The sequence below is a fragment of the Callorhinchus milii genome, unplaced genomic scaffold (assembly GCF_018977255.1).
Source record: "Callorhinchus milii isolate IMCB2004 unplaced genomic scaffold, IMCB_Cmil_1.0 Scaffold2, whole genome shotgun sequence".
Taxonomy (NCBI): Eukaryota; Metazoa; Chordata; class Chondrichthyes; order Chimaeriformes; family Callorhinchidae; genus Callorhinchus; species Callorhinchus milii.
In genome coordinates this window covers 12,442,657-12,460,821 of record NW_024704743.1, presented here as the reverse complement: position 1 = coordinate 12,460,821, position 18,165 = coordinate 12,442,657, and the positions used below count along the sequence as shown (strand labels likewise).

The window sequence follows — 18,165 nt, the reverse complement described above, 5'->3', positions numbered from 1 at the left end:
CACATGACAGGCAGACCAGTGAAAAGTAATGGTCACAGAAGAGGGGANGGGGAAGGTGAGCTGTTATGGTCTGAAATTATTGAAATCATGAATTGAATAATTTGTTTCCCTATAGGTGCTGCCTGACCTGTTGTTCTTTACTGCGACTTCTTTACATGACCGGAATTGTGTTACACTGAATCAGACTAAAACAACATCTCAAAGCGCTTCACAGAATATACTGTAAAGTGGTTTTGACTTGTGTTTTGTGGGCAAAATACAGCAGCTAGTTTGAAAACAGTAATATGCCACAAACAGCCATGAATAAGTGACCAATTTCATTTGGAGGATGTGTTGGCTAAGACACCAGCCTAGAAACTCCCTTCTCTTTTGGAAAGTGTCACTGCATCTTTAATGTCCCCTCAACAGGCAGACAAGACGACGGTTTACCATCTCATCCAAACCACAGCTTCTCTGAGTATGTAGTGCACATTGGAGTGTCAGCCTACACAATGTGAGCTGAAAGTACCGATGTAGGGCTTGAACCCACAACTTTGACTCAGGTGCGAGAGTGCTATCAACTGAACCAGGCTGACATTTAATATAATTGATAAGAAACAAAGTAAATTGTATATAGGCAAATGCAATAGCTAATCTGCGGCGGCAACCACTCATAAAACAATCAGACAAGCAATCAGTTAATTTGAAGCACGGGTGCTAAGAGCAGGAAGTGACATCAGCGATGTTTCCCGTGCAGCGCCTGCAGGAAGTGACATCAATCAGTGATCTGCCAAACCAGGGCTCAGTCACTTCTTAAGCACTGGTTAACAAAGGTCCACAGGGCACTATGAGCAAGGTCGTGCTATACCAAGCAGTTCTACAGTGCTATTGCCATCCCAGTAGTGTCAGCTTGGCTCAGTTGGTAGAACCTCCGAGTCAGAGGGTTGTGGGTTCAACCCCGGCGGGACTTGGAACCCATATCGTTTATACGGTGTTGAGGATGTGCTGGATTATCAGAGGTGCCATCCATCCTTTAGATGAGACATTAAACCGAGGCTCCATTTGCCTGCGCAGGAATATGTTAAAGATCCCATGGCACTATTCAAAAAGTGAAGGGAGATTATCCCAACATCTTAGCCATTTCCTAAATAAAATTAGTCACTCACTCCATGGCTGTTTGCGAGATATTGCTGTACAAGCTGTAGAAGTCACACCACTTTACATTAGATCCGTGAAGTACTTTGAGACGTCTCGACGATGTTATTCTTAGGGCGCCTGCAAATTGGTGTTTGGCATGCAACTTCATGTGCAAGCTTTCAATGATGTGGTAGTCTTTGCAAAAATAGGCACATTTGTACATCTGGGTCTCAATTGTGAGCCTAGGACCCACCTGAATGGCTGCGTGCCTTAGAACACGTGGACTTGAAATGAACCATCCCCTTCCAATCTTCAGACTTTACTGATTGATGCATGAGGCAGGCAGAGGGCGAAACCTTGGGCAAGTTTCTTTACTCCACACGCCTAATAATAATCCCTCCAAATCCAAAAATAATAAATTGGTCATTTTCAATCTACAACTGTTTGTGGGACATTGCTGTGTGCAATTGGCTGCCGCCTTCGCCCACAAATATACAGTCAATTCACTTTACAGTGTGTTCTGTGAAGCGCTTTGGGACGTCCTCCCGACGTGAAAAGCGTTATATCAAATGCAAGGGTTATTATTATTATGAGGCTAAAGCCCAAAAGGCATCGAGGCAGGGTACAATCTTCGAGGAATGCAGCGGTCAAAAGAATTTCAGAGCATTAACCTCTGAAGAAAGATGAAGTGCAGAGATTTTAAATGAGGTCTAAGAATAGAATCTCCAGATATATTTACAGCATAGAAGGAGGCCACTCAGCCCATAGTGTCTTGCGTTGGTGCAGGAGACTGATCCGAGCTCAAATGAATGCCGAAGCAAGCTTTATATAAAACAAAAGGATAACTTGGCTCAAGAGTGTGAAAAAGGTCATCTTTCAAAGAATCCCTCGACTCCCTTCCCAGCTCAGATGCCCAACCAGGAATGTTAAATGCATTGGGACTTCCTCCTGGTGTGAAAGGCACTATATAAATGTATTGTACTGTAATGAAACTTACAGCAACAATATGACATAATAATGCTTGCATTTGATATCGTGCCTTATCAAGTCATCAAGACTTCTCAAAATGCTTCACAGAATATAAATGAATTGACTGTATATTTTGTGGGCAAAATGCAGCAGCCAATTGCGCACAGCGGTGTCTCACAAATAGTCGTGGATTGAGTGACCAAGTTATTATTATTATTGTTTTAAAGGGATTATTACCCCCGGAAAGCAATCTCCCAATCGACAAACAACCAGTCCTACTTACTGCTAGGTAAACAGAAGTGTGTGGAGTAAGGAAACTTGCCTAAGATATCGCTCCGCCTGGGAATCAAACCCAGGTCCTCTCGCTTGTGAGACAAGTGCTCTAACTAAGCTACAGGACTCCACATGGGTTCATGGGGTCCAAAGATGCATTTGCAAGTTCACAGAGACAATTACTAACCTCTTGAGGTTATGCCCATTAGCTATATATTTCAAGTCCCCAGACAGCACTACACCAGAAATGTTTTAAAGCTATAAACAGCATGAAAGGACATTGAAGGAAGTCGAATGGAGCTAGTTTCACACTTCTGCTAGAGGTCCTGCAGTTTTATTGCACAGTACATGTGGGAAAAGTTCAACGGGATTGCTGGCACGGTTATGCTGACACCAGGACAAAGTGCTGTCTGAGGGTTTAATAATACAGCTAGCTTGGATGATAAATCACTACCAAGTATTCCAACGAGCACATCACATGGCTGTTAATAGCTGTGAAATGGTTCCCCCCAACACCACAAACCAATTTCTTCCATTTGCTGTCACACCCCTTGGAGAAACATCTTCAGAACCCTTCGTTTCCACCACCCTTCAAGAGACAAACCACCTGGAAGTGTTTAAGGGAGCAGGAAGGTGGGGGGGGGGGGAATTTGTAGGGGCGGGGTGCAATTTATGGAGACCTGTTGCTTTGCGGTTAGAGCACTTGCCTCGCAGGCAAGAGGGCCCGGGTCTGATACCTGGGGAAGGGCGAAACCTTATGCAGGTTTCCTTACTCCACACGCCTCCTGTTTACCTAGCAGTCAGTAGGAACCCAGTTGTTAGACGAATGGCAGATTGCTTTCCAGGGGGTTAATAATCCCTTCAAAGAATAAATAAAATAATTACATTTGGTCACTCAATCCACGAGTGCTTGTGGGACACTGCTGTTGCAATTGGTTGTGACTTTTTGCCCACAAAATATAGTCAATTCACTTTACAATATATTCTGTAAAGAACTTTGAGACGTCATGTCAGGAATCTCATAAGATGCCGTTCTTCAGATGAGACATTAAACCAAGGACCTGTCTGTGCCTGTATAGGTGGATGTTAAAGATACAGTCTTAGTATTGAAAAAACAAAGGAATTTCACGCAACGTTCTGGCCAAGAATTCCTCCCGCACAAAAAACATTATTCACCTCATGGCTGTTTGTGGGACAATGCTGAGCATAAAATGGCTGATGTATTGCCTACAAATACTGTAACAGTTTCAATCACTTTACAGTAATATTTGATGGAAGTGCTTTGAGACACAGCGTGATAAGGTGCTATATCAAATGCAAGTATTATATTATACTAGATAGCACTACCCTATCCTTGTCTTTCCTAGAAACTCTGGTCCCTGTGTTCTCTCAGGACCAATCTTCACACACCACCCTCCCCTACCCTCACCAGCCTCCACTGGCTCCCAATACCCCTGACAAATCAACTAAGATCCTTGTCCTAACACTTTCAAATTCACAATCTCGCCTCCTTCCTAACTATGGAAACCACAAATCTATCTCCTGCCTTTTGTTGCTCGGATTCTGGTCTACAGCTGATTTCCAATTCCTTCCCTAGCTCCGAGCATCGATGGCATAACCTTCTGCATCTCGCAACTCCGAGGGAAAATGCATGCATGTGGACCTCAGGCTCAGCTACAGTGCCTCCACAGCAAAATAACCCACAAACCCTTGCCTTCCAAACTCTTATGTGGAGACCAGCAACTTAGGTGGAGGAATCGAGGGCACATGGCAATTTTTACAGTAAAATTCAAATAATCCATTTCAATCGGGACCATCGAATCAGTTTCCACCACCCTTTCAGGCAATGGATTCCAGATCCAAACAACTTGTGAGTTTCACTGTATATATTAAAAAACTTCAACAGGAAAGGAAAGCAAAATTGGAAGTCGTGGGATGGGGAGAAAGAAATGTTATAAGCTTTACTGTGTGTGTGCTTCACTCACCTACAAAACTTTGCTTTTTACTCTCCCAAAGTGGGGCTGCCCGCACACCATTCGCCACCAAAGCAAAGAAGGCTTTCTTCACCTGAGGAAACAAAAACTCATTTCAATGTGTTTTCAACAAGTACAACGTGTCCGTGTGGAGCAATGGGTTCTTTCAGATGCTGGAGATATTGACACGTTCCTCACAACCTGTGGGTGATTTGCATCTGGGCAGAGTTACAAACAGAGATCCAACAACAACAAATTGCATTTATACAGCGCCTTTCACATTTCCAAGGCGCTGGATAGTCAAGGGTTTGCACCCGAGCTGGAGTCAAGAGAGATGGAGGGCAAGTGGGGTGGAGGTGGGAAGATGATTGAAGGCATAGTCAAAGAGAAAGGTCTTGAGATGGGCCTTGAAGGAGGAAAAGGAGGGGCGAGACGGAGGAGTTCTGGTATGGAATTCCAGAAGGTGACAGCAGAAAGGCCTGACCTCCAATGCAAGCCAGTCCTCACCTCCTCACTGGTTGATAGGGTTTTAGGAGGTCACAGAGGAAGAGCGGATAATGCAGGGACACAGAACGTTTGGGCCTGATATACTCCACGCAGGGAGAGTGTTCCAGAGTTTCATAGCGTAGTGGCTGAAAGCGTGACCTCTGATGGTGGGAAGAGGGTGCGAGGGACAAGCAGGAGGCCGGTGCCAGTTGTGTGGAGGTGCCAGGTGGTCTATTGGGGAGTGGGGAGGTAGGAAAAGGTAGGGAGGTGCCAGTGAGTGAAGAGATTTACAAGACGTAGCGGAGAACTGGAATACGAAAATACGAGGAGGATAATAATGTTCACGTTATATATAATCAAAACATCTAGCACCAAAGAATGTTGAAAAGTTTGCTAGTTATCAGAAGAGGAATTCACAGCATTATTACATTGGATCGACACAAACACGACACAAAATGAGCGTTTCAGAGGAGCCCTGAATTCCACTGAATCAGATGACCAGTTTTAGCTGAAAACCTTGCTATTAAAGTGCACGATTTATCCTCAGATGTTATCCTACCATTCCACCACCCCACCTTCTCCGATAAGTATATGCGCGGAAAGGAACGGCTACCACATTGAATAATTTACTTGCAGAACATTATTTGCTGCTGCCAATGTCATCTTTGACACTCAGCAAGCTCCACAAAGTACATTGGGTCACTGCTCAAAGAAATTCTTCAGGAAGCTTCAGAAAAAGGGGGAAGTGTATTAACACCCCCCACCGAAGTTGACACAATGGACATAATAGTCTTCTGTACTGTAAATTTCTACTAGTCACTGGAATCAGGGAATCATCCCACTCAGCTCCTGTTGACCCTGCAAACCAAAGCCCCAATGGGTTGGGTGGCCCTAGCTGGACAAGCAGCGGGAAAGCTTACGTCCCACCTATACATGGAAATCCTAGATTGTTGGAATGAAAAGCGCACTTTCCTTCTGGAAGGACGCATCCTGTTTACCTAATTCTGGGAGTATTAGGCACAGGCTGGCAAGAGCCAAGGCTTGGGGTATCCCAGAATGTGAATTGGAGGTACTGCTGGAGTCTCACTAGTTAAAACAGCATTGCTTGCCATTAAGAATAGTTAATAGTAACTGCATAGTTTCCCCACAAAATAATCACTTAATTCACTTTGCAGTATTTTCTGTCAAGCACTTTGAGACATTTTAAAGATGTGATAAAGCACTATATCAAATGCAAGGATATTATTATTATTATTAAGAGCACTGTCTGGCAAGCTTTCCCATTATCAATTTGGGCCATCGTGAATGCTACCAGATTATGCTAAATCTTAAATTCACTTTCCAGCTTTTTCCCTACATCACATAATGATTTCACTACCCAGATGCTTATCCGATTCCCCTTCTGAACGATCCTGTTGATACAAGCTTGTGTTAATGAATTCCAAAGGAGAAGATTCAAGCCAATGAGACCCCAACTCACTATTTATTAAATGCCGATGTCTTTTAATATAACATTTTTAATTAATAAAACTTTCAATTAACGTAATATTTCCACAACACCCTTCAGTCTCTTTGTGTGTTTCGGTACATTTATTACTTGTTATAGTATAAGTTTTTTTCTAAAAAAATAATATTGTGGTATCAACTGATCAACCTAATAATTACAAAGAAGTGTACATTGGGAAATTAAAACCTGTCACGCACAAGTCTGCCCCCAACACCCTCACAGTACCACCTTGGTCACAAGGTATCAGCTAACTCAGAACTCTCACCTCGGGAGTCGGAAGGCTTTGGGTTCAAACCCCATTTTGTTCGTACCAAATACAAGCCTGTTCATATAATTATTATAACAAAAAATTACATTTGTATAGCGCTTTTCACATTGGGAGGTGCTGGACAGTCAAAGATTTGGACCCGAGCTGGAGGTTGAGATCAGGAGGGTTGGAGGGCAGGGAAGGTATGGGTAGGAGAGTGACCGAAGGGGTGGTTGAAGAGGAGGGTCTTGAGACATAATCCTTACATTTACCACATCACTGAGACGTCTCAAAGCACTTCACAGAATATACTGTAAAGTGAATTGACTGTATATTGTGTGGGCAAAATACAGCATATGAAACCATTTAAGACTTGGTAAGAGCTTTAACTTCAGAGTATGATATGAACAGAGGTGCACCACGTACAAATGAGCTCCAGAGCAGTCCAAAGCAATTACAGCACTACTAAATCTCCTAAAATGAAACCAGAATCTAGACACACATGTGGTGGGAAGTATAAAAGTATAACAGCAACATCCCTTCATCCCCTTCCTCCCTCCCCAAAAGAAATGGGCCAAAGACTAAAAAGGAAAATGCTTTGCACTGAGCCTTACATATCAACAATTTACATGTATCTAGCCACCTTCATGTAAGATATCACTTTACAGCACCAGGGTAAAACGCCAAACGAGGGGGAGGTGACTTGGTCAAAATGTGTTCAAGGTCAGATTCAACGACAGATTAGAGGGTGTAAGGTTGGGCGTAGAGGCAGAGGGCATCAAAGGTTAGGAGTCTAGTGACTGAAGCCTTGGCCACAATGGTGGTACAGAGGGTGCAGGGGGATGCACAGAAAGCCTGTGTATTCTGAGTGAAGGGGGGAGGGCGAGCAGAGGAGTGGGGGTACGAGACTATCAGAGAGATAGGGAGGTGTTAGTGAAAGGATCTATAGGCAAGAGCTTTGAAGTAATCTGAAGTAATCAAACAACTTGAAGTATATAGTGCTCTTCATACAGGGTAGTCTTGAGTGCTTACCAGTGGCAGAGCTCGATGCTGAGCCCGAGAGAGATAGGGAAGGTGATCATGGGCACAGATAAAGAAGAAGGTCTTCAGATGTAATTTGAAGGTGGGCAAGGCAAAAGGATTGAGGCAGTGTTCCAGAATTATGGGGCGTAGTGGATCAAAATACTGATGGAGGAGCAGAGGGATTGAGGGTCATGGAGCCAGCTGAGCGAATGAAACAGTGGAGACAGAGAGATAGTGAGAATCAAGAGGAAAAAGATCCTGGAGGAGAAATGAAAGCTGCTCTGGAGAAGATAAGATTCTGGAGCACCAAAAAAATGGACTGAGATAACAGTGACACATAGAGAAGGAAGTGAAAGAACTCGAGAACATAAGAACATAGAACTGCTGAATGAAAGAAGACCATGGTCCATCCAGTTCACCTTCCAGGCAGTCACATGCACATGTCATGTCCCATACTATATATTGTATCCCAGAATATTACTTCGTATCTGATTTGCTTTTGAAAGAATGAACACTTTCTGCTTCCACCGTCTCCCTGGGGAGCCTGTTCCATAAGTTTACTACTCCTTCACTTAAATAGTGTTTCCACAGATTTATTTTGAATTTACCCCTCTTCAATCACAGGCCATGTTGAGATAGAGAATGGAGCTGGTAAAAGAAAAATGGTGACAGGGGGAAAAAAATGGACAGCCTAGACAATAGAAGCCATCTAAGCAATTTTAGATTGTCTGGATCTCCAAGGGAAGAGATTATAGATCTAAAAAGATGTCCTTGACCAGACTGTCTGATCAATGCTGAGCTCAGAAGGGAAAAGGTGAATAGACAAGTTTAATTACTTTAAATCAAGCCTTGGTGAATACACAAAATTGGACTACCAAGCAGAGGCACATTGCATCAGCAAACTCAAGAGGGAATTAGATAGAATTGCTTTATGGCAAAAAAACTGTTTTTGGGGTCTGAGAGATGAGAGGATTTGATTTTGACTTTAGGAATGGCAAGGTGAATCATGCCAGCAACCTATGCTAATAATAGTCAATAATAATCCTTGCATTTCCGATATAGATAAATATAAACAGCCACTGTCCAGCACTCCGGGATGCTACCCTGCGTAAGGACCGCTACATAGATACAAATTGTTGTTGTTGTTTGTGGGCATTGCTGTGCACAATGGTCTACCGTGTTTCACCCACAAAATACAGTTCAATTCACTTTACAGTATATGCTGTGAAGTTCTATATCTAAACGCTATATCCAATAATAATAATAATCCTTGCATTTGATATAGCGCTTTTCACGTCGGGAGGACGTCCCAAAGCGCTTCACAGAATACACTGTAAAGTGAATTGACTGTATATTTGTGGGCAAACGCGGCAGCCAATTGCGCACAGCAATGTCCCACAAACAGTCGTGGATTGAAAATGACCAATTTATTATTGTTTTTGGATTTGGAGGGATTATTATTAGGCGTGTGGAGTAAAGAAACTTGCCCAAGGTTTCGCCCTCTGTCTGCCTCATGCATCAATCAGTAAAGTCTGAAGATTGGAAGGGGATGGTTCATTTCAAGTCCACGTGTTCTAAGGCACGCAGCCATTCAGGTGGGTCCTAGGCTCACAATTGAGACCCAGATGTACAAATGTGCCTATTTTTGCAAAGACTACCACATCATTGAAAGCTTGCACATGAAGTTGCATGCCAAACACCAATTTGCAGGCGCCCTAAGAATAACATCGTCGAGACGTCTCAAAGTACTTCACGGGATCTAATGTAAAGTGGTGTGACTTCTACAGCTTGTACAGCAATATCTCGCAAACAGCCATGGAGTGAGTGACTAATTTTATTTAGGAAATGGCTAAGATGTTGGGATAATCTCCCTTCACTTTTTGAATAGTGCCATGGGATCTTTAACATATTCCTGCGCAGGCAAATGGAGCCTCGGTTTAATGTCTCATCTAAAGGATGGATGGCACCTCTGATAATCCAGCACATCCTCAACACCGTATAAACGATATGGGTTCCAAGTCCCGCCGGGGTTGAACCCACAACCCTCTGACTCGGAGGTTCTACCAACTGAGCCAAGCTGACACTACTGGGATGGCAATAGCACTGTAGAACTGCTTGGTATAGCACGACCTTGCTCATAGTGCCCTGTGGACCTTTGTTAACCAGTGCTTAAGAAGTGACTGAGCCCTGGTTTGGCAGATCACTGATTGATGTCACTTCCTGCAGGCGCTGCACGGGAAACATCGCTGATGTCACTTCCTGCTCTTAGCACCCGTGCTTCAAATTAACTGATTGCTTGTCTGATTGTTTTATGAGTGGTTGCCGCCGCAGATTAGCTATTGCATTTGCCTATATACAATTTACTTTGTTTCTTATCAATTATATTAAATGTCAGCCTGGTTCAGTTGATTATTATTATAAAACAAATGTCAAAGTGCTTTAATTGAAAGGCCTGCCAAAACCCAATAACAGGGGGCTTGGAAGGGCTTCTCCTGTTCTTTTATCTACATTCCTTGAAGGGGGGAGTAAAAAAGGAGTAGAATAAGAAATGGCTTATGGTTTACTCTGCTCTTCTTGTTGTGCTATCTTGTATCATCGGTGGCCGGGCTTTCAGCCTCTCTGCCCCCACACTCTGGAACTCCATCCCACGGTCCCTTCACCTCGCTTCCTCCCTTGCCTCCTTCAAGGCCGGTCTTAAGACCCTTCTCTTCGCCGTGCCTTTGGTCGCCCTCCCACCTCTCTGGCTTCCCTCACCCCTACACCACAACGCCCCAATGCTCAGGCCCCGTCACCTGAATGTCAGCGCTTTGGGACGTCCTCCAGATGTGAAAGGCGCTCTATAAATGTAATTTTGTTGTTGTTGCTGCTGCTTCCTTATCCAATTCCCCAGCCAACATTCCCCAGGGTCTTGCCCCAGAGCTCTGAGAAAACTCGTCCAAAACAACCATCACAGGCAACTCAAATAGTAAGACTGCTATTGCATGGGCACAGGTTATTTGGCCCAACTAATCCACAGCGGTGCTTACTACTCCTCAAAAGCCTCCACCACCTCCCCCATCCTCAGTGCCACCACTCCTTTATTCTTTTCTCCCTCAAGCATCTGTATAAAGTTTTCTCTTAAATACACTAATAATAACAATAATTATTGCATTTGATATAGTGCCTTATCACATCGTTGAAACATCTCAAAGTGCTTCACAGAATATACTGTAAAGTGCACTGACTGTATTTTGTGGGTGAAACCAGTTCGGCACAGCAGTGTACCACAAACAGCCAAGGAGTAAGTGGCTGAGGAAAGTTTATTTGGGGTATAAACAAAATGCAAAAGACTGCAGATGCTGGAAATCTAAAACAAAAACAGAAGTTGCTGGAACACTCAGCATCTATAGAAAAAGGAAAGTGAGTCAACATTTAGGTCCACAACCCTTCGTCAGAACTAGGACATGTCAGAAGGACGAGGCTTTTAAGGGCTAAGAGAGAGGGGAGAGGCAGGGCAAGGAAGACAAAGAAAAAAATGGGGTAGAGGACAGGAGATGATGGATTAAAGAAGTTCGTTATCTGGTCCGCTCCCTGCCCTGTTTCTCATTGGGCAGGGAGCGGACTGTGTTGGGGCTGCTTCTGCTCTCGCAGTGAGCTGGAAAAATTCACTAATTTCGTTTCAACCTTCCACCCCTCCATAACACTCACGGGGTCCATCTCTGAGTCTTCCCTTCCTCAACTTCACCATCTCGAGGCATAGATTATCTTTTACAAGCCTGGACTACACCTCCTCCCACCCCACCTCCTGTAAAGATTCCATTCCCGTTTCCCAGTTCCTCCACCACCACCGCATCTGCCCTGCTTGCCACCTTTCACACCAGATCCAACCCCCAAACATATCTTTCCCTCTACTCCCCTCTCAGCATTCTGAAGAGACCGTTCCCTCCGTGATTCCCCGGTTCATTCCTCCATCACCACCAACAGTTGCTCTCCCCCCCGGCACCTTCCCATGCCAGCGCAGGACATGCAATTTCTGCCCTTTCACCTCCTCTAATACCACTGTCCAGGGCCCCAATCACAGTTTTCAAGTGAGACAGCGATTTACGTGTACTATCACCAATGTAGTTTACTGCATTCGCTGCTCACGATGTGGTCTCCTCTACATTGGGGAGACCAAACGCAGATTGGTTTGCCGAACACCTCTGTTCTGTCACAAGCACAACCCTGAGCTTCCGGTTTCTTGCCACTTCAACTCTCCCCCCCACTTGCACTCTGACCTCTCCATCCACGGTCTCCTTCACTGTTCCAATGAAACCGCAGCAAAAGCTCAAGGAACAGCACCCCATTTATCTGCGAGGGAATTTACAGCCCTGTCTTCAATAAAGATTTCAATAATTCCAGACCATAACACCTCACCTTCCCCCTCTTCTGTGACCATCACCACATCATCTAGGTCCCAGGCACCTTTTCTCTCTCTGGTCTGCCTGTTTTGTTGCAACCCCCCCTTTGTTTTGCATCATTAACTCTCTCTTTACCCCATCATCCCCTGTCCTCTACCCCATTTTCTCCTTTGTTTTCCTTGTCCTGCCTCTCCCTTCTCTGTTAGCCCCTACAGCCTTGCCCTCCCAACATGCCCCAGTTCTGACGAATGGTCGTGGACCTGAAACGTTGACTCACTTTCCTTTCTCCATAGATGCTGCTGCCTCAGAAGGTTGAAGAGGGATCTGATTGAGGTGTTTAAAATGATAAAGGAATTCAATAGGGTAGCTACAGAGAAACTATTTCCTCTCCAGAACAAGGGGGCATAATCTTAAACTTAGAGCAAAAGGTAGTGGAAATCTGGAACTCTCTTCCTATAAGACTGTGGATGCCGGATCCTTTTAAAGGTATGGGGTTTCAAGGGATATGGAGTAAATGTGGGTAATTGGAAACAAAAAACAGAGAGAAAACTCTGGGAAAACTCTGCAGGTCAGGCAGCATGTATGAAGATAGGAAAGTGAGTCAACGTTTCAAGTCCATGACCATTCGTCAGAACTGGGGCATGTTGGGAGGGAGAAGTTTTTAAGGACAAGTTGAGAGGGGGAGGCAGGACAAGGAAGACAAAGAAAACAAAAAAGAAGGCAAATGAGATAATCTTCTTAGTTGATGGGTTAAAGCGGCAACAGTGGTGTCATACAAAAGGGGGTTTGCAAAACGAAAAAGGGGGTGGGTTGAAACAAAACTGGGGAGAAGAGGAGTTAATAGTGCAGTATAAGCAACACACCAGAGAGAGGCAAACAATGTCTGTGGTGATGATTGTAATGATAACAGAATATAACTTCTGGTAACAGAAAGAGGGGGAGGGGGGGAAAGTGAGTTGTTATGGTCTGAAGTGGCTGAAATCGATATCGAGGCCAGAGGGCTGTAGGGCCGTAGCCGATAGATAAGATGCTGTTCCTCAAGCTTTCGCTGTGGATCATTGGAACAGAGTAGCCATGGATGGAGACTGTGACTGTGAATTAAAACAAACTCATGGCCTGTTCTGCAACATTAAGACCTCTTCTCCCCAGTTTTGTTTCAACCCCCCTTTTGTATTACACCACTATCACCTCTTTAACCCATCAACTAACACATTCTCTCCTTTATCTTCTTTGTCTTCCTTGTCCTGCCTCCCCCTCTCAACTTGTCCTTAAAAACCTCTCCCTCCCAACATGCCCCAGTTCTGATGGAAGGGTCGTGGACCTGAAACGTTCACTCACTTTCTTTTCTTCATAGATGCTGCCTGACCTACTGAGTTTTCCCAGCTCTCTGTTTTTGTTTCAGATTTCCAGCATCTGTAGTATTTTGTGTTTTGTTTGTAGGTAATTGGAATTGAAGCACAGATCAGCCATGATCTAATAGAATGGCAGAAAAGGCTTAATAGGCTGAATGGCTTACCCCTGTTCCTATGAATTCAACTTCACACTGATAGGTTCAAGAAGTGAGGTCACTACAACACTCGGCCGCCTCAAGTCAGTATCCCTCTGATGACTTTTCCAAACCTCCTGCTTAAACCTCAAAAAGCCAGAAGGATCGATGGATGGATACAACCCACATCCTAACACTCTTGTACAGCAAACCTGAACTCTACTAACTGCCCCTCACTGTACAGCGCTTTCAAACCAAGAAACACACGTGACATGAATTCCACACAAACATTAGTACTTGAACACATGCAGCACAGTTACTTGGGTTCTGAGAAGAACATAAAGCACCTTACTTGCAATGAAGTGTCAAATACAACGAGCTTGGAGCTGGTGGGGACAATGTCATAGCACTTGTGGGATTTCATGAACCTCATATAAATATCGCTGTCAGACTCTTCCACTGCTGAAGGAAAAAGGAGAAAGGTTACAGCAAACAATCAAATCCCTGAAGGATATATAGCAGCGACGGATTGAGTACAGCGTGGGTTTACAAGACTGGATAGGTCAGACTAGAGACGTTTAAGAGGGGACTTAACAGAGTTGTTTAAAATTATAAAAGGGTTCAATAAGATAAGCGTAAATAGGCTGTTTTGACTTGTACCCAGGGACACTAGTGTAAGATAGCAACTAGGGGATCGAAAAAAGAATTTAGGAGGAACTACTTCACGCAGAGGGTAGTGAGAATGTGGAACTTGCTGCCTAAAGTTGTGGTTGAAGCAGATAGTATAGATGTGTTTAAGAGGAAGCTACATATGCACATGAGGTTGAATAGAAGGATGGAGGAGGGAGTAAGGAGTGAGTGGAGACTTATGCAGAGTATAAACACTGACACAGACTGGTTGGGCTGAATGGCTGTAGTGTCCGTGCTGTTAAACTTATGTAAATCTCTCAACAGATGGCTTACTTCAGACCTGAGCCAAGACAGCAGGGGCAAGAAGGCACAGGTTCAAGGCTGTGGTTGGCAACTTTAGGATGGATGCTATTCATTGACACAGGATAAATCAACAAGTGGACTGGAGATAGAGGCCAGGACACCAGACTAACTTCATAAACTCTTCAATGCTGTTTTAATAATAATACTTGTAGTGCTTCACAAAATGTATTGTAAAGTGAATTAACTATATTTTGTGGACGAAACACGGCAGACAATTGCACACAGCAATGTCCCACAAACAGTCGTGGATTAAGTAATCAATCTATTTTTGAGGGATTATTAATCTGGAACACGTTCCACTCATCAACTAACATCCAGGTTCCTATTTACTAGGTAAATCTAGTTCCCTATTGAAAGCTAATATGAATGCGGCGTCAACCACCGCTCCCGGCAGCGTATTCCATACACTAACTAAAATAGACAGCATTTCAGCACTCAGTCTCACCATGACTCTGTGGCATCTCAGACCATACCAGCGTGGGCACATTGGGCAATTAACCATCCACCTGGCATTAATCATTTTGTCCTTTCCACCAGCCAAAACATCTACTTTTTCACAAGCTCCACTGCTCAGTAAAGGTACAACAATAAGTCAAAGGAATACAGACGTAAGGCTGAAAGTCAGAATAGCTGAATCTCAGTTGATCCTCTGAGCCTTTCTGACTCATGCTGTGTGTGATGCCAGTTATCCCCTATGCCCCCATCATCAGTGGAAACTATGCTGGTGGATACAGGCTGCATAAACTTGCCTGTATTCCCTCAAGTTTAGAAGATTGTGGGGTGGTCTGATTGAGAGTTTAAAATGATAAAAGGATTTGATGGGGAAGATAGAGATTTGCTTTGGTGAGGAATCCAAAACAAGGGGGCATCATCTTAAAATTAGAGCTGAGCCATTTAGGAGTGAAATCAGGAAGCATTTTTTCACATAAAGGGTTGTGAAAATCTGGAACTCTCTTCCCTAAAAGACTGTGGATCCTGGATAGATATTTGTTAGGTAAGAATATCAAGGGATATAAGGCGGGTATTTGGAGTCGAGGTACAAATCAGCCGTGATCTTTTTGAATGGCAGAACAGACTCGAGGGGCTAAATGGCCTACTCCTGTTTCTACGCATTTGGAAACAATAAAGAAAAAGGGCCCATGTCCTTCTCTTCCCCGTCTCTCATTAGTCTGGGACGCCTCTTTCCCAACCGCCTGACAGAAACAGCCAATGCAGTAATACAGAATACGCTTAAATAAAAACCTCGGTGTAAATTAACATCCCACAGCAGCAGAGACTAAGGAAAAAGATTCCAGCATGTCTGGCACCAGGTTACCGAGAGCACAACAACGACTTGCAATTATACACCACCTTTCACGTGGGGTAGCATCTTGGGAGCTTTTAATAAGGCATAGTTTGACTTCGAGACGGTGAGAAAGAGGAGGTAACCGTAGGCATGGTCGAAGAAGAAGGTTTTCAGGTTCAATCCTAAAACGGCCAAAGAGGGGGGCAAAGCAGAGGGATTGAGAGAGGGAGTTATGGAGCTCCAGCTGTAATAGCTGAAGACACGACCACCAATGTCTGACTGGATAGGTCGGGGAGAACACGAAGAAAGGCGGAGATGGAGATCCAATTGGGGCACAAAAAGAAATAACACACACAAAAATAACCTATATAAAACAGCAGTATCAATGCAAATCTCTGCAACAAGTTAAGCAACAAGCGAACAGAGAAGGGCTTTTGTGGAGTATAAACACTGGGGTGGTGGGCTGAAACTTTCCGCATCATTCACACCACACCAGTCAGACACCCTGCATGGAAGGAGCTTATATACAGGCAAGTTGTTGTTGGTGTGTGTGTCTGCAGAACTGGTGCTTGCTCAATCCCCCAAAACCAACAGACAAAAGAGGCAGCAGGTTAAACAGCAGCTGCAAAGGGCACATGGGCAAGGGTCAAGCTCTCGGGAACTCACCCATTAGGACAGAACCAATCCTCACCCCCCAAACCCTCAATTTTTAACTTACCCCCACCACCCCGCTCTCTCACTGAGTTGCTGCTCGTTTCCTGAATTTCCTTTCCTCTCATTTTTAAAATTCCTGGTTTGCAGTTACCCCAGACTCTCGGGTTGGGGGGGCAGAAAGCATGGCCGCTGATAGTGAGGGGGCAGGAAATCAAACTGATAGTGAGGGAGCGGGCAGTCCAGCTAATAGATCGGCCCTTACAGACCACTGTGAGGAGAGTAAACCATCCCTTTCCTTACTCCCCGCCCCACACACGCCTCCCCCACCGCACGCCTTACCCCCTCCCCCCGCACGTCTTATCCCCTACGTTTTGCCCACAGATATAGTCAATTCACTTCACAGTATATTCTGTGCAGCACTTTGAGACGTCAAGAAGATGTGAAAAGTGCTATATCAAATGCAAGTATTATTATTATCCCCACACACCTTACACCCTCCCCCCAGCACCCCCGCGCCTCCCCTCACACACCAACCCCCACACAGGCACCCCCGCGCCTCACACACACCCCACCAGCACCCCCGCGCCTCACACACACCCCACCAGCACCCCCGCGCCTCCCCTCACACACCAACCCCCACACAGGCACCCGCCCGCCTCACACACCAAACCCCACCAGCACCCCCGCGCCTCACACACCAAACCCCACCAGCACCCGCGCGCCTCACACACCAACCCCCACCAGCACCCCCGCGCCTCACACACACCCCACCAGCACCCCCGCGCCTCACACACCACCCCCACCAGCACCCGCGCGCCTCACACACACCCCACCAGCACCCGCCTCACACACACCCCACCAGCACCCCCGCGCCTCACACACACCCCACCAGCACCCGCGCGCGCCTCACACACCCCACCAGCACCCCCGCGCCTCACACACACCCCCACCCCAGCACCCCCGCGCCTCACACACACCCCCACCCCAGCACCCCTGCGCCTCACACACACCCCACCAGCACCCCCGCGCCTCACCACACCCCCACCCCAGCACCCCGCGCCTCACACACCCCACCAGCACCCCCGCGCCTCACACCACCCCACCCAGCACCCGCCGCCTCCACACACCCCCACCAGCACCCCCGCGCCTCACACAGCCCCACCCCAGCACCCCCGCGCCTCACACACACCCCACCAGCACGCCCGCGCCTCACACACCCCACCCCACACCCCCCGCCCCCTCACCACACCACCCCACCACACCCCCCGCCTCACACACCCCACCCCACCAGCCACCCGCCCGCCTCACACAACCACCCCCACCAGCACCCCGCGCCTCACACACCCACCCCCACCAGCACCCCGCCGCCTCACACACACCCCCACCCAGCACCCACGCGCCCTCACACACACCCCCACCAGCCAGCCCCCGCGCCTCACACACACCCCCACCCCAGCACCCCCGCGCCTCACACACACCCCCACCCCAGCACCCCGCGCCTCACACACACCCCACCCAGCACCCGCGCGCCTCACACACACCCCACCAGCACCCCCGCGCCTCACACAGCCCACCCAGCACCCCCGCGCCTCCCTCACACCACCAACCCCCACACAGGCACCCCGCCCGCCTCCACACCAACCCCACCAGCACCCCCGCGCCTCACACACCGCCCCCCACACCCCGCGCCTCAACACCACAGCGCTGTGACCGAGTTAAGACGGAAGCGTGCACTAGTTGGTATATGCGCCCGTTATTTTGGGAACTTGTAGCA

General features: G+C 46.4%; 1 protein-coding gene across 1 annotated transcript in view; it reads right to left on the bottom strand.

Annotated features, from left to right (window-relative positions):
- LOC103187036 (5'-AMP-activated protein kinase subunit gamma-2) overlaps window positions 1-18,165 on the bottom strand; it is a gene marked incomplete in the record, with an annotated part of 170,814 nt that overhangs the window by 35,591 nt on the left and 117,058 nt on the right. The window contains 2 exon segments of the mRNA XM_042331967.1: window positions 4,344-4,425; window positions 13,812-13,921. Of these exon segments, the coding sequence (XP_042187901.1) occupies window positions 4,344-4,425; window positions 13,812-13,921 (192 nt within the window).